Genomic DNA, 27,840 nt, shown 5'->3' with positions numbered 1-27,840 from the left:
ATTCCTCCTATCTGCCAGGCGCACTCAAGTAAGGGTTGATAATACAAAGGCGAAAGAGAGAAATAGGTTCTTGACTTCATGAATAAGATACAGAATGACCAGCTGAACAGCAGCAGTAAACAAAGAAAGAAAAAGGCTAGAAAGATAAAGCAGAAATCATTTTGATGGGACTAATGACAACTGGGATGCAAATGATAGGACATGAGAGATTCTGTGCAAAGAAATCTTACCAAGAGTGGCCATTTATGACCTGTCTACTCTTTTAGGCATTATTACAGGTATCTTCCATAGCTTCATTTTCTAATTAAATCTGCAAAACAGCCCTGCAAGACAGATATCACTATCCCCTTTCTGCAGATTAAAAGAAATTGAGGTTCCAAGTAATTACTAAAGTAGCTTGCTGAAGGTTACACATCGAGTAAGTGTCAGAGCCAGAATTCAAATTCAGGCCAGACTCCAAAGCCAATATTCTTTCTTCACACATAACTGATTCAATAAACAGCTCACTAGAGAAACACCAATAAAGAAAGCCTTCCAAATTATAGTATTTAACTACAATTACAGGCCCATCTAGTTAAGGAAAGCACTTGAAAATCTATAATTACTTCAGCTCAATGACCATTCACTGAATATTGCTATTTTTTAAAAAAAGTATCATTCATGCTTGATGTTTAGAGGGGAAATATAAGCAAAACAACACAATCATTGATTTTAGAAAGATACCAGCCTCACTATTCAGACAAGAAACACATCCATGAAATAAACATACTAACCAAAAAAAAATTTCTTTTAATTAAAAGAAAACCTCACACCATGATAGACTTTAAGCCAAAACAGAACACTTACCCATAAATTCAAAGGTGAACTGATCACAGGTCAATACTAAAGGTGGTTGCACATAGACTGATAATTTGGCTTTTTGCAGTGCCAGTCGATTCTGCAATGTGACCTAAGGAAACAGAAATTGTTATTAATAGAAAATTACATTTTATCCAAATTGATAGGATAGCAAAAGTATGTAAAAAATCATTAGCAAATAATTAGGAAACATTATCTGAGAAAAAATGAGTAGTGGCAAAACATAACATGTAACATAAATAGTAGATTAACTGGTAAGTAGGTAAGTGGTACTTTCTACCGTTAGAAACTGGACAAAGGAGTTAAACAAACTTTCCTCCAAAGGAGATATAGAAATGGCCAAACAAGCACATGAAAACATGCTCAATATCTTTAATCACTATGAAATAGAAGTTAAAACCACAATGAGATACTACTACACATCTAAAATGCTATAATCAAAAGAACAGACACAAAATAGGTGTTAGCAAGAATGTGAGGAAAAACACCTCATACATTGCTGATGGGAATGTAAAATGGTATAGCCATGCAAGAAAATAGTTTCTTAAAAAATTAAACATAAATTTACCATATGACCTCACAATTCCATGCCAAGAGAAATGAAAACATACATCCCCCCAAAACCTTGTACACAGATTTCATAGCAGCATTCTTCACAATAGCCAAAAGTAGAAACAACCCAAATGTCCATCAATTGATGAACGGATAAGCAAAATATGGTATATCCTTACAATGAAATAGTATTCAGCGTATTCAGTAATCAAAAGAAATGAAGTACTGGCACGTGCTACAACATGGGTAAACCTTAAAAACATTGTGCTAAGGGGTAGAAGCCAGTCACAAAGAACCACATATTGTATGATTCCATTTATATGAAATGTCCAGAATAGGCAAATCTATAGAGACAGAAAATAGAAGTTGCTGAGGGATGGGAACGGGGGAGGGGTAGATGATGGAAGAGGAAAGGGAGCATGTGGTTACTTTAAAGGGGGACAAAATGTTCTAAAATTAAATTCTGGTTATGGTTCCACAACTCTGCAAATATAGTAAAAATCACTGAACTGAACTCTTTATATGAGTAAATTGTATGGTATATGAATTATATCTCAATAAAGATATAAAAAATGTTCTATCAAAAGCAAAGGACATTGCTGCTATAAACACTGGGGTGCACGTGCCCCTTCGGATCACTACATTTGTATCTTTGGGGTAAATACCCAGTAGTGCAATTGCTGGACCATAGGGTAGCTCTATTTTCAACTTTTTGAGGAACCTCCATACTGTTTTCCAGAGTGGCTGCACCAGCTTGCATTCCCACCAACAGTGTAGGAGGGTTCCCCTTTCTCTGCATCCTCACCAACATCTGTCATTTCCTGACTTGTTAATTTTAGCCATTCTGACTGGTGTGAGGTGGTATCTCATTGAGGTTTTGATTTGGATTTCCCTCATGCTGAATGATGTTGAGCACTTTTTCATGTGTCTGTGGGCCATCTGGATGTCTTCTTTGGAAAAATGTCTGTTCATGTCTTCTGCCCATTTCTTGATTGGATTATTTGTTCTTTGGGTGTTGAGTCTGATATGTTTTTAGCAGCAATGTCCACAATAGTCAAGCTATGGAAAGAGCCAAGAGGTCCATCAACAGATGAATGGATAAAGAAGTGGTGTATACACACACACACACACACACACACACACACACACACACAATGGAATATTATGCAGCCATCAAAAAATGAAATCTTGCCGTTTGCAACGACGTGGACAGAACTAGAGGGTATTATGCTAAGCGAAATAAGTCAATCAGAGAAAGGCAATTATCATACGATCTCACTGATATGTGGAATTTGAGAAACAAGACAGAGGATCATAGGGGAAGGGAGGGAAAAATGAAACAGGACGAAATCAGAGAGGGAGACAAACCATAAGAGACTCTTAATCTCAGGAAACAAACTGAGGGTTGCTGGAGTGGTGGAGGTGGGAGGGATGGGGTGGCTGGGGGATGGACATTGGGGAGGGTATGTGCTATGGTGAGCGCTGTGAATTGTGTAAGACTGATGAATCACAGACCTGTACCCCTGAAACAAATAATACTTTATATGTTAATTTAAAAATTTTTTAAAGAGGGGCGCCTGGGTGGCTCAGTTGGTTAAGCGGCTGCCTTCGGCTCGGGTCATGATCCCAGGGTCCTGGTATCAAGCTCTGCATTGGGCTCCCTGCTCAGCGGGAAGCCTGCTTCTCCCTCTCCCTCTGCCTGCCTCTCTGCCTACTTGTACTCTCTCTCTATCTCTCTGTCAAATAAATAAATAAAATCTTCTTTAAAAAAATTTTTTAAATAAATAAACACATTAAAAAAAAACAAAGGAAAAATCTGCCCTGCACTTGGTGAATAATTACATCATGAAATATGTATTCATTTTCTTTTCATGTATAAATGTGGCAACGGGATGATCTTATCTAGTATCTGCATACCACCTTTTGCATAAATTAATTATTCTCTAAAGATTTCCTTACTGGGTGGATATTTACTAGCCTAGATACATATCAAAGCACCACATTTTATTCCATGGCTTGACACAAAAACACATGACAGATCTAATTCTAGAAAATATCAAAGAGTGGCAATATTGACTGCCGCGTATCTCAGCTGGTTGCATTTCTAAACTGGTGCTCTTATATGGTGACGCTAAGAAAACCCTCCCATATTAGAATCAAAAGCTAAGAACTCTAGGTTAACAGTGTGACTGGGAAGTAGGACAGGTATGGGTAAAGAAGGCCAGGACTTCTCTCACTCCCCCTAAGGAGGAACATCAGCAGAAACCATCAGGCCTGTGGATTTTTACTGGGTCACAGTGCTAAGGGGCATCATTTTTCAGGCTATCAAAGAAAAAGCTTAAAGATCTTACTTTCATTGCGCATGTTCTCTCTTTGGACTTTTGTGTCCTAAAAGTCCCAACCTTTGAACAGTCTCATTTGGATGAGTTCATCCACGTGGTTGGTATGGTAAGCCAGACTTAACCACAGTCAACTGCCCAGGTAGGGTTGGTATACCAACTGAATCACAATCTCTCGGGGTCGTTCTGGGTATTGTTTTTTTTTTCCTAGCTCCCCAGATACCTATGTACTACCAGAGTTAAGAAGCACTCTTCTATATGGCACTTCTGCTGTAGAGCAACTTACAGTCTAGTTATTAGATTCTAGTATATGAGACAGATACATGTCATTACTAACTCACATAGGGCAAGGGTACACCTATTTTTAAGAAAAGTAGTTTTCCAAACTGAGGGTTGCTGGAGTGGGGGGTGGGGTGGGAGGGATGGGGTGACTGGGTGATAGACACTGGGGAGGGTATGTGCTATGGTAAGCGTTGTGAATCGTGCAAGACTGTTGAATCTCAGATCTGTACCTCTGAAACAAATAATGCAATATATGTTAAGAAAAAAAAAAAAAAGAAGAAGAAGGTAGCAGGAGGGGAAGAATGAAGGGGGGGAAATCGGAGGGGTAGACGAACCATGAGAGACAATGGACTCTGAAAAACAAAGTGAGGGTTTTAGAGGGGAGGGGAATGGGAGGATGGGTTAGCCAGGTGATGGGTATTGAGGAGGGCACATTCTGCATGGAGCACTGGGTGTTATGCACAAACAATGAATCATGGAACACTACATCTAAAACTAATGATGTAATGTATGGGGATTAACATAAGAATAAAAAAAAAAGAAAGAAAAAAAAGTAGTTTTCAAATTTCTCTTAAGTAAAAGGCATGTATCACCTATTCCTTAATATATATTTTACATATATATTCATATATATATAATATATACATACACACACATACTATAGAGAAAGAAACAATATACAGGAATACGCAACTGGCCCAGAAACATTATATACATATAATTAGATTCAGTAAGTATCTTCCATTCATTTTAAATGATGTGGGTAGTCTATACAACTTAAAAAATAAGTTAAACACAAAAATTTTGACTTGCAAAATAAAATTTGAAAGGATAACTATTGATGCAAATAAATACAATAAACACAGCAAATGAACAATGAATCCTCAATTTTTACTTTATAAGCCCTGGGAATACATGAGGGGAATCTGCATACCACAAGCAAAGCTTCCTTCATGATGTCTGATCATTATAAACAAAAAATTTTTAGTAAAATCTTGATGGTAATTATGGGAAGAAGAAATTACGCCAGGCCCACTGAATAAACAGGGTACAACTTAAATATTTTACTATAAATAATAATATAATGCTAGTCTATACATATATTTTTAAATAAAATTAATAATATTAATGATAACCATTAATGGCTTTTTATATTCATGGAACCATGCAAATAAATTATTTGTGTGCATTATCTCATTTAATCTTCACAACATCATGAAACAGGGACTATCACTATACATCATTTTACAGAAGAGAAAACTGTGGTTCAGAGAAGCTAAATAATTTGCCCAAGGCCACTCTGATTATAAGTGAAAGAACCACAATTTAACTTCTGTCTGCCAGAATCCAGAGTCCATGCTCTTAATAAACTGTGGTTAAGTCTCAAAACAACCCTGCAATTAAAAAGTATCCTCATTTTACAGTTTAAAAAAAGAGGTTCAGAGAAGTTAAATAACATGTCCAAGACCAATAAGCCAATATGTGCAAGAGAACTGAAAACTATCACCATGAATATATCATAAGAGCTTAGTTTTAAAAGTGAAAATGAAAAATCTTTAAAGTAGTAATAAGCTACTTATAAGAGAACATACATTCTGGACCGCCTGGGTGGCTCAGTTGGTGAAGCATCTGCCTGTGGCTCAGGTTATGATCCCAGGGTCCTGGGATGGAGCCCCGTATGGAGCCCAGCATTGAGCCCCCCTGATTCTCCCTCCCCCTCTACCCCTCCCCCCCCCGCTCATGCTCTCTCTTACTCAAATAAAATCTTAAAAAAAAAAAAAAAAACAGACATTCTGACTCCACCTGGCATAACAATGTGTACTTAGACAACGATCACACAATTTTACACTGTGTAAAATCATGATAGCTCTCATGCACAGATTTATTAAACCCCAACAATGGCCTAGGCATTTTCAAATGTGAACCAAGGAGATGTGTGATGAAAATAACTAGAGGAAAACAAAGAAGACTTGTGTTTGAGCCAAAAAAAAAAAAAAAAAGAGTTAAAGACTTGGCTAGATCATAAACCTCATATTTTAAGAGAAAAATAATTACAGAATATTAAGGGGAAAACATAAAACATTAATAGAAGAATTTTCCATGCTATTTTCTGGTTCTAACAAAATGAAATATGATCCTTAGGAAATATAATACCAAATTTTTATCCTAGATATATAAATATGACTCCAAAGGCCAGGTATGAACAACCACTCTGCCTTAGTTGCCTGGAATAGATGGTCACGCATCATGCACACATACTCATGGTAGCCACATCTTCATTCACTTGGAACGGATGGAAAAATTTTCTCAATTAACAGGATTTATTATAATGGAAACTTGCATGGTTATATATCTTGGCTGCTGTTGTTATAAAAGGCTATAAGAAGAGATTTATAGCAAAATTTGTATAGAAACCGTCCGACAGAATCAGGAAGTCACTGTGTCTGCTGTACAAGTCCAGCTGATTTTATGCAACCCTTGTGTGTTGCATTCTTTCTCATGCTCTTAATAATGGCAATAAGGAAGAGAGCTGAGACTTAGTCATTCTCAAATATAAAAATTCCATTAATGAAGGAGAATTTTCCAGTAGTGTCATGCCATCATTTTAAGATGGCTATTTGAAAGCCTAAGAACTGCATAGGTGAGAAAGGTATATTTACTTATAGCAATAACGAGCAGTTGGTGGGGGGTGGGAATTAGCATGAGCAATGTTATTTGGTTTAAGTACAGGATTTCTTTTTGCAATTTATAGTGTGCTCCTGAATTATTATGTGTGTGTGTCTGAACAGTATCGGTAGATAGATAAAAAAGAGGTTTCTCTACACAAAAGTCTATAGATCATTCCTGGAACTCTGCAGCGGTTTTTTGTTTTTTTGTTTTTTCTTAAGTGTTTGATTTCTTGCCACTGGAAACAAGGGTGGTCTTTCCCAGTTCTCCCTCCCCCCATCCAATCAAAGGCTCTATCTCATTAATACCTCTGAGTCTGGAAAAGCAGTAGTGGCAAGAATCCAAAAAAATTAGCTTAGGAAACTGTTACAAGATTGGGCTCCCTTCAACTTCTACCAAAGATCCCCACACTTGGGCCACCCGCTGGGTCCAGTGTAAGCGAACACAATTGGTAAAGCCTGGTGCCCTGTCAAGCTCCTCCAAGGACAGCAACCCATAATCTAAGAAAATAAAAAGTCCTGTCCAAGTTTTAACTAAGCAAATCGCCAAGATCCACAACTTTTCCTGGCTCCAAGGTCTAGGCAGTGATAAATATTTTCAGCTTAATAACGTGCTGACTGCTTACCACACTTTAATCTAAATGCCTTAAGAGGGTTCTACATTTGAGTTCTAGTTCTAAAATTCTACAATGACAGGACTAAAAATCTTAACCAAAACCACATCCTTCATATTCTATTTTTTTAGGACTATCAATTTGTCATTACTCTACTTTGTGGCTTCTTCATTTAATATTTTCTTGCTATAAATACATCCATTTAAAGTTAATGTTATGGCAGGTAGATGAGTGGAAATTCTTCTAAAATATACACATAATTATAGATAGAAGAAAGATATTAGCATTCATATAATTCCCCTATATATATGATGCTGCAATCAACTGGTTGGTCTATCATAAATGGTGATGACACAACTCCTCCAACATATTTAAAATGCTAATTTTGTTTCTAGAAAAAAGACCCTAGATCATTTAAACATAACAGTTAAGCATAACCCATAAAAATTATTTATATTACATAACATTGCTACAAATGCAATTATCAGTTTTATATTTGTAGGAAACAATAAAGGTTATCCTTGGTACACAAGGCTGAGGGAAATGTGTAAATTTCAAGTGCTTGTTTTACATTTCCATAAGCCAGTCGTAGGATGACAACAGTGGCAGATGTGATGAAATGTGTAATACTGTTTGCACAATACAGTCTAGAACCATGGTACAATACCTTAACTGTGACTGAAGGGACAAGGTCAGTTCCCACTTCAACATCAGTAGCTTGCTGTAAAAACAGAATTGAGAAGAGAAGGAAGGAAAGAATGGTTGCAAATTACATGTCTATCCATGAGTAAACACAATGGGTGCAATATATACTTCCCACCACCAAAATAGGGAACTAACCATAAAGGACTTATCAATCTAATGACAGACTAAAAGGGTCAATGTGGCTTTTTGAATACCTTCAACTGGAAAGTCATAAGCTAATAAAAACCTTTTCCAAAATGGAAAAAAAAAAGGTCACATATTTTATTATTTAAAATACTCTCTTGACAAATTTACTTAAATGTTGAAACTAATAGAATTTAAATAAAAAAATTTGGGGGCGCCTGGGTGGCTCAGATGGTTAAGCGTCTGCCTTCAGCTCAGGTCATGATCCCAGGGTCCTGGGATCGAGTCCCGCATCGGGCTCCCTGCTCCTTGGGAGCCTGCTTCTCCCTCTGCCTCTCTCTCTCTCTGTCTGTCTCTCATGAATAAATAAATAAAATCTTAAAAAATAAATAAATAAATTTTTAAAAAATATTGAAACCAATTAATTCTATTAACTAGTTCTTTATATTATATTGAAGAAAGCCTCCTTGTACTTCTCAGATAAGCATTATGCTATCCTTTAAGGTCCTTATATTTTCAACTTGCCAAAGGTATTCTGATTAATAATATGTATCTAAGACATGTAACTAATGATACAAAGCTTGAGTAGCCTTACACCTAGAAAATAAAAGTAGAAGTGTATTTTTTTACTAGCTCATATCATAAACTAGGTCACTCTTTGAACATCAGCCTGGGTTACTTGATCCTACCCCTTAAAGAATTCAGAGCATAATATAATACAGCAAACATTTCCTTATAAGTTATAATTTACTTATTAGAGTGATAGATTGAGAGGAAAAAATGCTCACTCTATGACAGAATAAGACCAAGGGGTAACATAATCTTCCATAATACCCATTATTAGGGAACAATTAAGGTCATAAAATCACTAATCCAACCAATGAATAGATCCATTGTGCTTTTAGTTAACTTATTTGAATTTTTTTTTTACTAAGAAAAACTAAGCCACTTCTAAGCAACAGGGATGGCTATAATATACTGGGTACCAGCATAAGTAAGAGTTGGGAGATTCATATTCTATTATATACGACTCCACAGAAAACGATATATGAACTCTGATCCACCTCAATCCAGAAGATAGGACAGCAATGCTTGTCTCATCGTAAAAGACCTCACTCTAATATAAATTATATTATTTTTTAGATGTGTGCTTTCATAATAATGACAAAATAAAATGCTAAACCAGGCTTTTCGTTCTAGTAGAACCTAAAATCCAGGAAATGTTTTACATTTACCTGTCCACAGATCTAGAAGAGAAACCAACATCTCCTGTTTCCTGCTCTTTTCAATCCATGTTTAAACACCTAGGTACTTCAAGGACAGCAGTCCTTTGGGAAGATAAAATTATAGCCAGAGAGAAATAGCTACACAAAGACACAATGGCACCATAGCCATATAAATCGTTGGGTTGGTGTGTTCTAATGGGATGAATATGATACTCTCAGGAATATCTTAAGAAGGAAAAAAATAGTAAGACAGGGAAAATGAAGCTGGAAAGAGACACCTAGTTAAGAGGAAACAGCACTCTGAGTTCCCAATAAGGAAATATACATTACAATATAGTGCTATTACACAAGGCCTTTTCCTACAAAGATCAAAAGTTGCTAAAGAACAGAAAGGGAATTCCTCCTTCCAAACAGCTTATGTTTAAGAGAACCTAGAAAAAATTATATAAGTTGCCCAAAGGAAAATAAGAATCATTTCCAAGGCAAGAAAATGTGTGTACATTTGTCAGCTAACTAAGCAAAAATGTTCCACTCCGACTATACCCTTCAGGTAGAGTGAGAAATGGTGTGTGCTGAATGGCCAATGTTTTAAACAGTGCCTCTACTATGTGACTCAGCTGAGTGAACGTTTCTTTCATATATAGTACTTTTTTTTAAGTATGCCCAACTTACTATATTATGGCAAAGTTAACGTGATTTTTATCACAGCTTGGGTTGGCTCTTTATACCAAGATTAATCTTTGAAAACTTAGGACAAGTACTTAACTATATTATGCTCTGATACCTAAATATCGAAGTCATTTCCTAGGTAAAATTACATGACATGAACTCCAAATATAGTAAAAACCAGTGAATTTGATCACTTGCCAAAACTGATCAACTTCTGATTCAGACACAGATAAGCTTAATAGATTTTTGCCCAAACTGCAGGCAGTGAGACATAACCAATTATAATCTAACAAGTGCTTACAGAAAACTAAACAAGGAGATGGGGCAACATGACCAAGGACAGTCCCTCTTTCATCCTTCCTGTTTCTCATCTCCATTCATTTATGAAGCAAAAATACTGAGCACTCATTATGTGACAGACACTAAAGATATGGCAGTGGACGAGACAAGCGGTGGAATGCAGAGTATGGTGGTGGTGGTGGTGGTGGTGATGATAATGCTAAAAGAACTAAAATGTAATTTGATGATGATGCTGCTGATATTGTTATCATAACAATGCAACAAAGTAGATTCTATTATTACTCCCATTTTACAGATGAGAAAAATTGAGACTAAGAAAATAAAATAAAATACCCTGCCCTGGGTCACACAGATACAAATGGCAGGAAAAAATAATTCCTGGCCCAACTGCCCAACTGTTTATTGTTAAATAACACACACAAACACCTCCCTCCCCACCCCCATCTCCCTCTACCCCACAACACTATCTCATTGAACCTTCAACAAAAATCTTGTAGGGTATTATTCACCTGGATTATGATTATCTCAATATTCTGGTACTGAAAAAGTTTTTTTTTTTTTAAAGTAGATTCAGAATAATGGGGAAAACCTCTTCTACTATTGCCCCATCCGCTCCTTTTTTTAGACCAAAATCCTACCTAAGGAACTAATAAGAGATTGGAAATGTTTTTTCTAGAAAGTAATAAAGACTAAAAGTTGTTATCCTCCCTAAAGTTTCTATCTGGGGACTAAAAATTTAAACCAATACATATTGATCCCAAATCAGCAGAGGCCACCACTATCCTAAACCCTTTTAAAGTCTGCGAATATACCTACAGACACTGAATCAAAGTTAGGAGAAACCATGGCGGAAACTTTCAAATCATCTTCTCTCTCCGTTATGGGCCAAATACCTGTAATTTAAAGAGAAAAACAATATTTAATCATAAGGTAAACCTGCTGCATACAGTTTTTTAAAAAAGGTTTTTCTATATCATATATCAAAAAACAACCCCATAAACATACTCACAACTTGAAAAAAACTAATGCATTACAGAATTAGAAATCTGATAATTCTTCCCCCACTACAAAATTTTAAAGAAAAACTGTCTTTCTCCAAAGATACTATCTAAGATGTGTCCCAGTGACTGAAGAGTGTCTGGAACTTCAATGCTCTCTCCTTAACACTATAGGTAGAAGCCCAAACTATAACTTTTTGAAGGTAAGTTGGTCAGAACTATCAAAATGTAAAATATACATATCCTATGATTTAACAATTCTACTCCTTAGCATTTATCCAATACTCACAGACACACCAAAGGAGCTTCTCTGCTGCTGGTAGTTATTAAAAACAAAAACAAAAACAACCTAAATCTCTATATTTCTATTAATAGGGAAATGCTTGACTAGATTATGGTATATCCACACTGTGCAATGATCCAAAGCCCAAAGCTGTAAATAAGAGTGCTATCCAACTTTATACACTATTATGAAAAGAACTCCAGGATGTGCCTATTAATAAAAACAAAAAAAAAGCAAGATGTTGTACAATGCATCTAATATGCACATTTGTGTAAAAAGAAATAAACACGAATTTTTTTTAAAGAATACACACTCTTTTTTTTTTTTTTTTAAGATTTTATTTATTTGTTAGAGAGACAGCGAGAACAGAAACACAAGCAGGGGGAGTGGGAGAGGGAGAATCAGGCTTCCCGCCGAGCAGGGAGCCCGATGCGGCGCTCAATCCCAGGACCCTGGGACTATGGCCTGAGCCGAAGGCAGACGCTTAACGACTGAGCCACCCAGGCGCCCCCACAAACACTCTTGATAAAGGTTACCTTTAAATAATCTAGAGGAACTAGGATCTGGGGGTTTTACCCTTTTAGTACTCTTAGAATTATTTTCATCATATTCGTGTTATTTTCACAACTTAAAATTTCACAATTTAAAAATGTTTATAGTGCATAATGAGGTATGAACAAGTGACACAGATCCTAAATAAACGAGAAACTTAAATAATATATATGTAAAAATACATGTGTATATATGTGTGTGTGTGTATTTATATACATATATATATGAATGACAGATTATTGGCTGCCCACCTAACAACCACTTTCCCCTCCTCCTCCTCCTTTGCGACAGAGCTGTAATTCTACTGAGGCATTCGCCTTCATCTCAAAATCCTTGGATTGGTCAGGTCCAATCATGGTGATTTCATTCCCCCAACCATTTGTTGCTTTAGGCATGAGCACTGGGGCTTAATCCTGGCAGACGTGAGGTGAAGGGAGTTGGGAGTGGGGGGGTGCTGGCACACGCTTCTGGGAAAGCTATTTCCCCATAATAAAAAGGGAGACTTAGGAGAAATGTCTCTCTTCTTCCCTGGAAATCATATTTGCACATAATACCTGAAACTGCTGAGATTACCCTGTGACCCTGAGAGGAAACATCCCTCACACACCAAGGATAGCTGACTAAAAACATGGAAAGTTCTTGGATGATGCCACAGGAATCAGCTGTCTCACAAAGAGAAGAACTACCTACAATTGTCATCAGGCATTCCCTCCAGTACTGCAATACTGGATGTAGGAATTTCCATAACTTACTTAGTGACAATACGGAAGACTGCTCCCTGCCTACCCAATAACCATTCTTCAGTTCTTTACTAAAAGAGGCTCAATTTTATTCTGAGCAACAAAGTGCTCAGCTAAAACACAAATTTTCCCAGCCTCTTATAACCTTGGAGTGGCCAGTGAGATGTGAATAGAAGCTGCTCAGGGTGTGGCTTCCAGGAAAGATCCTTAAGGAGGCTGACTCAGCTGCAGATGTGAGGGCAGGAGTTCCAGAAGCCATCCTGGACCAATAGATGACCCTGGCAGAAAGAATTGGAGCCCCTGACAACAGTGGAACTGCCAGACCAACCCTGGTCTGCCCATTGCTGGACTTCTTTTCCATGGGAAAGAAATAAACCTCTGCCTTGTTTAAGCCACCTTATTTGGGTATTGTGTTATGTGCAGACAGACTTGGGCCTAAACAACACATCTTCTAACAAGGTCACCAAGTATAAATGCTTCTAGTACTCAATGGTAAAGGCAACTTAGTTATCCTAGACATATTTTCAATAGGGTACAGAGTTTCACTTATATGCCCCTTTCTTACTGTTCTCTTTCCCTTCCTGAAGACACAATTGTGTGGGAGGCTATCTCAATATCATACTCATTCCTTCACACCCCAGGTAAAGAACATGATCAACTGGCTTAATTATAAGGAAATTCTGCCTTTGAAAGTGCCTACCAACAGATGTTGCTGACTACTGGTAACAGAAATGCTAGGCAGGATTCACACTAATGAGCTGAATATGAAAAACTTCAAAACCCATGAGCCATACAGAAATTATTACTATAATTTCATGCTTACAACATACATTCCTCATATAAGTTACACACATAAAATCAGCTTCAAAAACACTTTTATTACAGTAGATAATATACACCATGTGTACAACAAAATGTACTCTTTAAATTGGCTTTAAATTTTGCTGAAACTCTGCTTTGAAGAAATAAAAAAGCTCTAAGTACCAAAAATAATCCACGAACTTATTTTTGTGAATTAAAGTCACTATACCTAAAATAAGTGGCATTTAAATGAATAATGAGGTCATCAAAAAGTTCAGAGTTTTAACTTCTCATAATCTTCTATAATGAAATGATTTAGTGCTTTTATATAATTACAGGTATTTGATAAACAAATATACCACAGTTTTATAAGGGTACAGAATACTAAGTTTTTTCAATATCTAGAAATAAAATATTTTAAAAGTCCCTCTTTCTCACAAGTTTCTCTTTGGGTTTTTTTTTTTTTTTTTTTTGGTTGTGTGTGTGTGTATGTGTGTGGGTGGTTTTTTTGTTTGTTTGTTTTTTTAGGACTAAAACCAAATGATGATGGCAAAGAAGTGTCAGGGAACTTCAAATATTAACAAAAATTTGAGGTTATGTAAATAATGAACTTTGCACGCAAGTCTGTGGGCATATCCCTACCTTAATTAGCAGTTATTTCAAAATATACAAAACGATCAAGGTAATGACAACTTTAAAATAGCCCAACCCTTCTCACTCAAGGGCATCACTATGGCCAGCAAAAAAAAAAACTTTTAGCTATAAGGGATTTTTCTGAGAAATCTTTTACACAATTGAGTGTTAATCAAAATATCATTAGCACATTGTTTATGGAAAGGGCAAAATCTCAAGACACAAAATCTAAAGTGAAAAGCAACATTAAATTTATTTAATGAACTCTGGAAATTTCATGTTTCATATATATGCCACTCTTCTCCAATTATATTTTTAAATGACGTAAAGAGACTCATAATTCCATTAATCCCCAAAACACTAGTATCAAAAGGGGGGGGGAATGTGTATATTGCAATGTGACACATCCAATTTTAACAATTCTCCATTTGAGAGGGGGCGCTGACAACAAATAGGTTTTCTGTAATTGGAGGTACTTAAAAGACCTAAGTTTCACTGGTTTACTTTCAAAACTTTCTAGGAGAATGTGTGAAGCCAAGGCATAATAATTTTACTTTAATAATCATGTTTTTAAAATATATTATCTAAATTCCTCTGAATCTGTCTTGGTAATGGAGACTCAAAAATATATAAATCTAGTGATTGGATCAGGATTAAGATTGGCTCTGGTGTTTTGGTTGGCTTTTGATGCTCTGCTTCTTTTATTATTCCTACTTGTTTTAACATTTCTCTTATGTGAAAATAGTCCATATTTTTTCTCATTAAAAAAATACTTTTACCTGACTCTGAGAAGAAAACTTAAAATAATGTTTTTCACATGTCCAATTCGAACTGCAGGATTGGTGTTTTGTTTCTCCTTTTAATTTACAATAAAATTATACCCCTGTGAATCCCAAATAAAGATAACATTGAGTTGCTCAAAACTCAGAAACTAAAAATATCATCAGCCTCTGAGTCATTAGAAATCAACATACTGCAGGCTACACTCCATTTGGATGGCTAATTAACTGCATACCTAAATAATATCACTGAACTGCGAAATGACCACATATTTAGTAACAAAGTGGTAACTCATGTACTGCTTTGGTTTCTTTTAAAAGAAGCAACTAAAATGTTTTCAGGGATATTAGAAGTTAACAAATGATCATTGTAAAGTTTAATGCTCTTCTCAAGTCCTGAAACCACTATGCAAAGAAGTGTTTTGTTCCTTTCTTAGAGTTTAAAGAAAAAAAATTAGGTATCTCTGTCCCTGAAACACACTAACAAAAGCAGTAAGCTATAAAATACAAATTAAAGAGCAACACTGTTTTTACAACTATGATTTTAATTAAGCCTGGAGGAGAAAATTAACTAATACATTCAAAATATTATCTACATACAAAATAATACCAATTTTATAATGAACACCAAAATCAAATACTAAAACTTGCAAATAAGATACCTTGTGATTTATTAACATCTTTGATGATTTTCTGAAGTTCTTTCAATTCTGTATCAAGTTCATCATAGTGTAGTTCTCTAGACTCAACCTTTGGAGCTTGGAACAAAGAAGGGTCTGTCCCCAGGTATGAACACTGCAAGTGACCATCATCACTCAGAGTGACTATCACTCCTTTTAAATCACTACAGTAAGAAAGAGAAAATGAGACATAATTCAAATTTTTGGTGGATTTAGACTTGACCAACAATATTTTTATTCAATTTAGTTTCAACATGCCATTAAGAAAATGGCCATACAACTATCTCTAAAGTTTTACATCAAGGACTCAATTCAAATATTTCAAACATGATTTATATTTATATAAACACTCCCAATGTTAGGATTCATTACACAGGGGGAAAAAACCTTAACAATTATTATAATAGCTGTCACTTTGGGGGACCTAACTACATGATAAATCATGCTCCAAAAGCTTTCCAAGTACTGTATCATTTAATCCTCGCTCCAGCTCCCACTTGGTAGATTCTTTTTTTTTTTTTTTAAGATTTTATTTATTTATTTGAGAGGGAGAATGAGATACAGAGAGCATGAGAGGGGGGAGGGTCAGAGGGAGAAGCAGACTCCCTGCCAAGCAGAGAGCCCGATGCGGGACTCGATCCTGGGACTCCAGGATCATGACCTGAGCCGAAGGCAGTCGCTTAACCAACTGAGCCAGCCAGGTGCCCCCACTTGGTAGATTCTTAAGAGGCATGTGAACACTTGCAAAGCTACCGTGGATCAAGAGTGAGCCATGGGCTGGCCGAAGATCATGGCTGAGGCACAGGAACAAAGACAGGACAATATGGGCAATGGTGAAAAATATTAGCAAAGTAAGCCCTGCAAGACCTTGAAGAGAAATGAAATCCCTGCTCTTTTCCTTTTCATTCTCCACCCTGGGGACTTGTGTTTGTGCTCTTTCCCCAGGGGCCCCCACCATGACTTCCTTCACACACCTCCTACTAAAGCAGTCACAGTTACTCTTGCTCTTCACTCAGAGAGGGAGGGAGAAGTATCCCATTTCCTCATTTTGTAGCTCTCTCTCCATCCCTCTTCCTCCCATCCTTTCACTCTTCTCTCTGAGGCTCCTTTAATTTTTTTTTTTACTCTAGAATCTGGACCTAATATATAAATTATAGATAAACTTAGCATATCATTTTTAAAAGTTGTAAATTTTCCTGATCATGCTATAAAAAGTTGAAATGAACACTATTTGCTTCCTCCTTAGCTTACTCAGAAGAAAAAATAAGTCAACATTGTCATAAGTCATTTTGAGCTGATGCATAATGAATTTGATTTTCATTTGTTATATTTTCTGGCGGCCTTTGATTTAAAAAAAAAAAAAAAAGAGGTTTCTAGCCTCATTCTAAAGGTTAAATATTAATCAAAACTTACAGAAAATTTGAGAGAAAAAACAACTTGAAAAAAATACTGCTATTCATCTGAAAAAAATATATATATAAGGTATATAAGAGTCTAGGCCTTATTCAGAATGAGTAAGAAATTTTAAAACTCCCCAACGTTGGGTCATGGCAAGTGGTCAGCTCATTAATCAAAAAGCTTAACTTGGCTGAAAGTAGATAGTAACATTGTTCGATCTCTCATATAGGGTGGCCACCAGCATCCACTTTACCACCTGCCTTCAACACAAAATTCCTTTTTTTTTAATATACGTATGCATATCCAGTCCTTATATTTGACTCAGAAGTCAAGAAGTGCTTGAATTTTTACCTCTATTTCTTCAGGTTCTTGATGCATAGAACTTTTTTTTTAATTTTTATTTAAATGTGTTAATTAACATATAGTGTAATATTACTTTCAGGTGTACACTATAGTGATTCAACACTTCCATACAACACCCCAGTGCTCATCTCAGCAGGTGCACTCCTTAATCCCCATCACCTATTTTACCCACCTCCCCTCTGGACACAACATTCCTATACATACTTTCTCTAGGACTTACTTAGGCATGGTCAGTGCCACATAACCCTCTGGTATGACTTCAGAGAAACAAAAAATAAATTGATATCACTAACTCAACAGCTAAAAAATTAGACTAGGAGTCAGAGACTCTGGGTTCTAACTCTGACTCTGCCCCTATATAGCAGGGTCAAGTTAGAGAAGTCTTCCTAAATGTTATCTCTAAAATGAGAAAGTGAGACTCAATGATCCTCTATGGTCTTTAAGTTTTATGAATTGGTTCTGTTAATCTAGCTCAGAAAATAAATACTCCCAAAATAAAATGATTTTCTTAAAATAAAGTGTGAAAAGCAATCCCATAGTACCTCTGGGCTTTACCCTTTCTAAGCAGTCAGCTGAAGCCACCTAGTGGCCATGCCATGGAAATCCTAACTTCCAGCTCTGACAAGGCCATTTCAACAGGGCAAACCCTCTGTCCCCTCTGAGTTGTGACTGTGGACTGTTCCCCATTCCACCCAACCCCACTAAGGTCTGGAAACTTAATGAGTCCTCAGGAAACTCTAGAACACTAAAGACAAGATCTTTGGCTGGCTTCTCAGAGAATGTGGAGATCATCAGTTGTTGGTGTTTTTTTTTTTAATTCAGAAGAGTATTTCCATTTTATCTTCACCCTTTGAGCGGTCCATAATATATGAAACCTAGTATGACCCAGTACAAGTATCCCTCAGTATTCACATTTATTTGGTCTATGAATTGGATAACTTATTATTGAATCAGTTTTGTTCCACTGTTTTAGACAGCAAATAGCAACAATTTAGACACAAGAGATTTATCTAAAAATGTATCTAAACCTACTAAGTTTAAGATAGAGTTTAAATAGTAGTGTATACATATATTTCTTCAGACTCTTAAAAAAAATCATTACTGGTGCTCAACCTGTACAAATATAAAAGGGAGGAGTCTTCCCTCACTGAAAGAATTTAACAAAGGTCACCAGAATATCTTAAAAATAAATCACAAAACTTAAAGCAATTTACTTTTTTCTTTAGTAGCATCAGAATCACTGCATATAATTTAGATAAAATAACAGAAACTTAGACTTCAGTTGAATTCATTTAAGACTGCGCATTTTATTCCACAGGAACACTGTAATAAGCTCTAAAAACTCTAAAATAAATGAGTGGAATTTCTTTTATTTTTTTTTAAAGATTTTATTTATTTATTTGAGAGAGAGAATGAGATAGAGAGAGCATGAGAGGGGGGAGGGTCAGAGGGAGACGCAGACTCCCTGCCAAGCAGAGAGCCCGATGCGGGACTCGATCCCGGGACTCCAGGATCATGACCTGAGCCGAAGGCAGTCGCTTAACCAACTGAGCCACCCAGGCGCCCAAATGAGTGGAATTTCTGTCTAAAACATCTATGATGGGACAGACAATTTGACTGAAGCCTTAGAATACTAATTAATAAGTAAGTCATCACTTGGTATCTTAATTCAAAGAACAAATTTTAAAATACATATATCATTCCTAAAGCTAAGCCAAATTTAAGTATAAAGAAAAAAGGAAAAACACAATCACGGTTGTTTTTTTTAAAATCTTTCTAAAGAACATTTTATTTAACAATACTATCCATTTAAGTAAATGTGTAAGCTTCTGTGGATGACAGAATTTTATGCTAGAAGAAGCCATCAAGTAAATCAAGTATGGAATACACTATTACTTGTATCTTTAGAGTTAACATTGCCAAAATTAAGGTCTCCAGATTATTGGTCCTTGAAGCTCATCAGCTAACCCAAGGCATTAGAATAATGTATTTTATGAGGAACCAAGGTCAAAGATGTTATATTCCTAAGACACATAATAATTTTGTGTATTTAGCAATGGAGCATGAAAATAAACAACAGAGGTTACTCAGGAATCTGAAAGTAATTGTTTCATCACTCAGTAAACAGATCTCTGCCTTAACAATACATTCAAACAAAATTCCAGATGGATTTTAAAAGTTAAATTTTAAAATATGAAACTACAAAAATATTTATCTGCCCTTGGGATAGAGAGACCTTTTGCTGTAAGAAAGCAATGGAGAAAACTACAAAGGAAAGGATCACTAAATTAAACAACAAAAAAATTTTAAACTTGTTATATGCTTTAAAAAAAAATGATAAAAAAGAACAAAAGGCAAACTGGGAAAATATTGGCAACCAACACCAAGTACATAATTTAAGTTGAACCATATGAAGTTGTGACTATTTAAGTGTTTTTGACCTATAAAAACTATCTTGTATGTTTCATCTAATATGTAAAGAACTCTTATAAACCAAAAAAAAAAAAACCTCACAAATCAATGAAAATGAGATTATATCCCAAAAGGAAAAGATAAAAGGAAATGCACAATTCAGTTAAAAATAAGTCGATAGATGAAAAATATATTTTTAAAAGCTGTATTTGATTATTTAATACTTTAAACTAGAAAAAATTGTATTTAATAATCAGTCCTGCTGTTAGAGAAGTTACATGGAAAGCTCTTGTACACTTTCAATGGAAATATAAATTTGTTAAAGATGTTATTAGTGATCAGTTTAGAAATATCTATCAAAAGCCTTAAAAATGTTCATTACTTTTACACAATAATCGACTTCCACAGTTATTAAGGAAACTTAGAAACAACCCAAATGGTAAGAAAAAGGGGAAATATTTTTAAAAGCATGATGTATCTGTAATAGAAAGTATAGAAGCCATTAACAACCATGTTTTACAAATATCTGCTTTCAGAAAAAATAGCTACATATATATAGTGTAAAAGCAAAACACAATATTGCATATATACTTATTTTAATTTTGTAAGATATATGTATATAAAATACAGATTAGAAAAAAAAAATTACCCAAATGCTAATAGAATGGTGACTATCTCTGGTTAGTGAGATTATGAGCTATTTTTATCCTGTCTTACGGTTATAAGATTTTTTGAAACTATTTTTCTTAAGAAAAAAAATGTATGTTCCATTTTCTATCCCCAGAGACTGAATTTGAATTTGCAATTTAAAAGTTAAATAATCTGTGGAATTAAAACTTTTATCCAGTTCTCTATTTTCCGACAAGGCCACTCTATCAAATATGCAACCTGAAAGTATTTGACATAGAGCTCACAAAAGATTAGAAAATGAACAGTTACAATAAGACAAATGAACGGAAGTTTTAAAAACAAATGAAAAGAACACACACTGACTCTAACGGTCTCTTGTCCACCCGCATTTTATGGAAAAGAGAAATATTTTAAGTTATCAAATTGTCAAAGTCTGGTGTTTATTACTAGATATAGATATCAAAGAAATCTTAAAAACTTAAATACTATTTATTGCAGCCAATTTTTACTCTGCCTCAGGAAGGGGCATACAATTTAAAGGTCCTTCCCTTTAGGAAGAGCAGGCTGACTCAGTGTGAGCAGTCCTTCCTCAGCCCCAACAGGCTGGATGTGGTCATTTGAACATATTTTGAGTCATTTCATCATCAATCATTTAAGACATGTTTATTTAGCATCTCCTATACAATAGAAGCTACAAAGGCAAATAAGACATGGTGCTTGTCTCATAAAAAAACTCTGGTCTAGTTGAAAATGAAAACTTACTAAAAAAAAAAGAGAGAGATCCTGATTTTGACTTCTCCCCTCCAACTCAAACCTGTCCCCCTTACAGGTCACATTATTTATTTTTCTAAGCATAATACCTAAGTATTCAAGAATCAAATATGGAAAAAAAAAAAAGGAAAAGAGACAAATTCTACACAAAATGTCATGTAAATGATATCTGCTTTTAATCTACAAAATTAAATATGAAATGATTATGGTATTGCCTCTTGTTGAGATGAAATTAGCTGACACACCTGGTTGGAATTCTATAGCAAGGGCACATTTGATAGCCATTTAGAAGTTACTTTTGTCAGCAGCTTCCAACTTTGTACATTTAGAAAAAAATTAAAATCTTTTTTTTGGGGGGGAGGGACAGAGGGAGAGAGGGAATCTCTAGTAAGCTCCACACTCAGCATGAAGCCCAACATGGGGCTCAATCTCACAACCCTGAGATCATGACCTGAGTCGAAATCAAGAGTCAGACGCTTAACAAACTGTGCCACTCAGGAGCTCCTAAAATCTCTTTTGATGAGAATTAATTATCTATTGTTAAAATTATTTGAGTTATAAAGTAGATTAATGAATACAGAATCTGACAGGGACGTGGCTCTCTTGTTCTTGCAAAGATGAGTATGTCTTAAACAAAAGAGAAATAATTTTCACATTGGAAATACCTCAAATCATAATTATACTTATGATTAAACCAGCTTTGGAATCTTTAGTGCCTCTACCAAACAAACATTAAAACAGAAAACAAAAGCAGAGGGTGCACAATATTGTTCTACTCTCTTTTTTATATATTCACCTCTCATTCCTCTACTGCATTTCATTTACTCTTCACTCATTCACTTATTCATTCATTCATCAAGCATTTTCAAACACCTATTACATGCAGAATACCATCTGAAGTGCTATAGAACATACACAAATTAATTAAAATCAGAAAATTACGGACTCCTGGGTAGCACAGTCAGTTAAACGTCTGACTCTTGGTTTCAGCTCAAGTTGTGATCTCAGGGTCATGAGATCAAGCCCCATGTTGGGCTCCATGCTCAGCAAGCAGTCTGCTTAAGACTCTCTCTCCCTCTCCCTCTGCACCTTCCCCACCTACATGCACATGTGCTCTCTTTCGCTCGCTTGCTTTCTCTCTCTAAAATAAATCTAATTTAAAAATCATTTTAGAGGGCGCCTGGGTGGCTCAGTTGGTTAAGCGACTGCCTTCGGCTCAGGTCATGATCCTGGAGTCCCTGGATCGAGTCCCGCATCGGGCTTCCTGCTCAGCAGGGAGTCTGCTTCGTCCTCTGACCCTATCCCCTCTCAGGTGTTCTCTCTCTTTCTCTCTCTCTCAAATAAATAAATAAAATCTTTAAAAAAAAATCATTTTAGGGACACCTGGGTGGCTCAGTCGGTTAAGCGTCTGCCTTCAGCTCAGGTCATGATCCCAGGGTCCTGGGATTGAGTCCCACATCGGGCTCCCTGCTCCGCGGGGAGCCTGCTTCTCCCTCTGCCTCTCTCTCTCTCTATCTCTCATGAATAAATAAATAAATAAATCTTTTAAAAAAATCATTTTAAAAAAATAAAAAGAAAAAATAAAATCAGAAATTAGCTCAGAAAAGATTGCAATCCCATAAAAGTATAATATGGCATGGAAGACATAAGTGCCATAAAACATGTATAAAGTACTTTAGTATTCATAAGTAACAATGTCATTTCTAGCCAAGAGGATCAGGGAAATTTTAATGGTGGAAATTGAAGCTGAAGTTGAACACTGGAATGTAGCCTATTCTTCAATAACTGTTTCTGAAACCTGAATTAACCCATATGTGATTTGTAAGCAATGAAATGCTATCAATAGAACTTGAAGCTGGTCCATACTCAATTTTTGCCACTACCTGAAAGCTTTGAGCCTCCAAGTAGCAGCAGGAAAATGGAGTATATGACCATATACAATGCAGCATTCTTCCACTGTCCTTCACAGCTCAGTTTGTATATGTGACCTAGACTGACAGTGTTTCTTACATGGTTCTCAAGATCAGTGTGCATTTTGCTCTTATCTCCTCAACCCTTCCTTCAAGCTACCTTTACCTTTCTGTTTAAAAGTAAAGTCCTAGGGCACCTGGGTGGCTCAGTCAGTTAATGGACCAACTCGATTTCAGCTCAGGTCATGATCTCAGGTTTGTGGGATCGAACCCCCATTGGGCTCCACACTCAGTGAGGAGTCTGCTTCTCTCCCTCTCCCTCTGCCACTCCCCCTGCTCATGTGCTCTTTCTAATATAAATAGATCTTTTAAAAATACACAAAAAATTTAAAAATAAAAGTAAAGTCCTTGAGGTGCCTAGGTGACTCAGTTCACTGAGTGCCCGACTCTTGATTACGGCTCAGTTCATGATGTCAAGGTCCTGGGATCTGCCTGCACTGAGCTCTGCGCTCAGCGTGAGGAGTCATTTGAGATTCTCTTCTCTCTTTCTCCCTCACCCTTTGCCCCCGACCTCTAAAAAAGAAAAAGTAAAGTTCTCTTTTATTATGACTTGTTTGTTTGGTGGGTTTTGTTTTGCTTACTTTTTTGGTGCCCCAATTAAAAAATTGTATAAATTTTAAGTGATTCATCCCATAAAAATTTATTTTTTAAAAACTTCTTACTGGTACACCTGAAACTAATGCAACTCTGTGTATCAACTATACCTCAATTTAAAAAAAAAAACTTCTGGGTGCCTGAGTGGCTCAGTTGGTTAAGCGACTGCCTTCGGCTCAGGTCATGATCCCGGAATCCTGGGATCGAGTCCCACATCGGGTTGCTTCTCTCTCTGACCCTCTCCCCTCTTATGCTGTTTCTCTCTTTCTCTCTCAAATAAATAAATAAATAAAATATTTTTAAAAAATAAAAAATAAATTTAAAAACTTTTTACTGTTAATTTTTAATTTATGACATTATAACAAATATCTATAATATTTGAATCTTTTAAATTTGGAGAGTAGGTGTGAAAAATATCCAGTATGAAAGAAATGACAGAATAAAAGCATGAAAGGAGAAAAGTTCAGACTATGTATGAGAAAGAACAAGCAGCCTGGATACAACATGTGGTGGATAAAATTAAGAGGAGACTGTTGGGAATAAAGCCACCTAAAGGTCTTAACCATTACTCTATGCAATTGTGGAAGGAGTGAAGGCTTTTGAGCCGGTGAGTGACATGAGCAAAAATATGCTTTAAAAAGATATACCTTAAAAGACTCAATATTGCTTTAAAAAAAAAAAGTTGATTCTCACCAAAATGATATAAATACAAGACAATCCAAATGAAAACTCCCAGGCTTCTTTTTTTTTTTTAAAGAAACTAACAAGCCAATTTCCATATTTCTATGGAAATACAAAAAATCTAGAATGGCAAAATAATCTTAAAGAATAGGGCTGGAGAGCTTTCATAAACTGACATCAGGACACACTATAAATCTACCGTCATCAAGACACTATAGTATTAGCATGAGGATAAATAGATCTGTAAAACAGAATAGAGACTCCAAAAACAAACCCATATTCATGCAGTCAGTTGAGTTACAACAAAGACGCCAAAGCATTCAATGGGGGAAAAAAAAGTCTTTTTAACAAATGGTGTTGGAACAACTGGATATCCATATGGAAAAAAAGAAACTTCACATTCTATACAAAAATTAATTTGAGATGGATCATTGACCTAAACATAAGGGATAAACCTATAAAGATTTTTGAGGAAAACATAAGACAATATCTTAATGACCCGGAATAGACAAAGATTTCTTAGGTACAAATAAATAGAGAGTTATAAAATAAGTAAGTCACAGGAATGTAAAGTACTGCATAGGGAACATAGTCAATAATATAATGACTTTGTGTGGTGACAGATGGTAACTACAATTATTGTGGTGAGCATTTGGGAATGTATATAAATGTCAAATCACTGTGTTGTACATCTGAAACTAATATGATACTGTATGCAACTATATTTCAACTTTAAAAATTAAAAACAAATAATTTCTGAGGATATGGAAAGCAAAAATCATTCAAAAAAGATAAATTAGATTTGTTCATACTTCAAAATTTCTCATCAAAAGATACCATTAAGAAAATGAATAGACAACCCCAAAACTGGGAGAAAATATTCACAAAACAAATTTCTGACAAAAGATTTGTGTCCTCTGCACATAAAGAACTACTATAACAAATGACAAAAAGATCAAAAAAATTTTTAACCGGGCAAAAGACTTGAGTAGACATTTCACAGAGTAAAGGATAAAAATGGCCAAAAAGCTAAGAAAAAGGTGCTCAACATTATTACTCATCAGGGAAATGCAAATTGAAATCACAATTAGGTACTACCACACATATATTAAAATGTTAAATTAAAAAGATTGACAGCACTAAATGTTGGAGATGATATGGAGCAACCAGAACTCTCATACATCCATGGTGGGATGTAAAATGGTTTAACTACTTTGCAAAGGGCTTGGCCATTTCTCATAAGGTTAAACACATACCAACCCTTTGGCCCAGCAATTTTATACTCCTAGTTAATTATCTAAGATAAATAAAATATATGTCCACAAAAAGGTTTATACAAGAGAAGGGAAAAAAACAAATTATGGGATAGTCATTGAATGGAACACTACTTAGCAATAAAAAATAGGGGCACCTGGTGGCTCAGTTAGTTAAGCAACGGACTCTTGATTTCAGCTCAGGTCATGATCTCAAGGCCCTGGGATCGAGCCCCATGTCATGCTCTGTGCTCAGCAAGGAGTCTGCTGGAGATTCTGTCTCCTCTCCCTCTGCTCCTCCCCCTGCTCATGCACTCTTTCAAATAAATAAATAAATCTCTAAAAAAAAGTAATTAACCACTGTTACATACAACAACAAAAATGAATGTTGAAAAATATTATGCTAAACAAAATAAGACAGACTTAAAAATTACATACTGTGTGATGTCATTAATATGAAATTCTAGAATATGCAACATAAACCTATTATGAAAAAAACAGTAGTAGTGGTTACCTGGAAGGGGGTCATTAACTAAAAAGGGACACAAGGAGTATTTCTTTTTCTTTTTTTAAGATTTATTTATTTTACTTGAGAGAGAGCATGAGCGAGACGGGAAGAGAGAGTCTTAAGCAGACTCCACACTGAGTGTGGAGCCATACACGGGGCTTTATCTCAAGACCCTGAGATCCTGGCCTGAGCCAAAAACCAAGAGTCCAACACTTAACCAACTGTACCACCCAGGAGCCCCAGGAATATTTCTGATCATGAAAAAGTTCTATAACTTGAGAGAGCTATAGGTTACAGAGGTATATCCATTTGCCAAAACTAATACAGTTAAGGTTTGTGCCTTCCAATGTATATAAATTTTATCTTTAAAAAAAGGAATAAAAAATAGGATAGCTGAAGGTGTAGAAAAAACAAGCATGCCAGAACTTTGATAATTATTGAAGCTAAGCACTAGGTACAATGGAATTCATTATATTATCCACTTTCTTTGTATATATTTTAACTTTTCCACAATACAGAAATGGAGGGGGGAGGGACAGCAAATAAAATGTATACATACAAACACTATATATGAGAGGGAGAGAGAGAGAGAGAGTGTGTGTGTGTGTATGGAGAAAGAGAGACACCATCAACACACTACCCACAGAGATGATATATAAAATCAACCATGACATGACCTCTGCTGTCTCACATTTTTGCTCTATATTTATGCCATATATGTTCTCTTCCCCTTCCCACACTCATTCCCCCCTTTCCTCCATCCTCCCCATTCCTCTTTATCAGTGTAGTAGACTACAAAGATGGCCAAAATTTTCTCCCTCTATGTATCCAGTGGCTCTTGCAATATGACTTTATAGCTCCTCTCATCAAGTGGTGAAGTCTCTTTCTTCACTCCTTGAATCTGGACTGAACTTGTATCTTGCTTTGGCTAAGACAATAATGAGATCACCCTGGATCAGAGGGGGCTATAATCCAATTATGTGTGTCCTTATAAGAGACAAAAAAGAAGACACAGAGAAGGCAAAGATAGAGGCAGAGAGTAACTAGAGCAATGAGTCTTCAAACCAAGAACACCAAGGGTTACCAGAAGCTACCAGAAGCATGGAATAGATTCTCCCTAAGAGTCTGCAGATGAAATCAGCCCTGTTCATACATTGATTTTGGACTTCTGTCATCCAGAACTGTGAGTGAATAAATTTCTGTTAAGGTACCAAGTTTGTTGTAACTTGTTACAGCAGCCCTAGGAAACCAATACACAAGCAAAGAGCAGAAGAATCATTCAACCAAGCCCAACCCAAAAGTGACAACCCACAGAATAGTGACCTAAATAAACAGTTGTTGTTTTAAGCTACTAAATTTGAGATGGCTTGTTACATAGCAAAGCTAATTGACACAATCAACCTTGCAAATACCCATACCTTTTTTAAAAATTATCTCTTCCACAACCAATCTTATTACTT

The 27,840-nt window shown here is 35.8% G+C and overlaps 1 protein-coding gene across 6 annotated transcripts in view; it reads right to left on the bottom strand.

Annotated features, from left to right (window-relative positions):
- The window catches only part of BBS9 (Bardet-Biedl syndrome 9), a 475,024-nt gene that overhangs the window by 279,067 nt on the left and 168,117 nt on the right, over positions 1 to 27,840 (bottom strand). For all 6 annotated transcript variants that reach the window (XM_044920165.1, XM_044920167.1, XM_044920168.1 and 3 more), the window contains 4 exons: positions 15,783 to 15,964; positions 11,151 to 11,227; positions 7,979 to 8,032; positions 847 to 949 (listed from right to left, as the gene is read on the bottom strand). In XM_044920165.1, coding sequence (XP_044776100.1) covers positions 847 to 949; positions 7,979 to 8,032; positions 11,151 to 11,227; positions 15,783 to 15,964 — 416 coding nt within the window. The remainder of the gene's footprint in view (positions 1 to 846; positions 950 to 7,978; positions 8,033 to 11,150; positions 11,228 to 15,782; positions 15,965 to 27,840) is intronic.

Source organism: Neomonachus schauinslandi, chromosome 12 (genome assembly GCF_002201575.2).
Source record: "Neomonachus schauinslandi chromosome 12, ASM220157v2, whole genome shotgun sequence".
In the NCBI taxonomy this organism is placed as follows: Eukaryota; Metazoa; Chordata; class Mammalia; order Carnivora; family Phocidae; genus Neomonachus; species Neomonachus schauinslandi.
The sequence above is the reverse complement of the archived record's forward strand: the minus strand, read 5'-3'. Positions and strand labels throughout refer to the sequence as shown.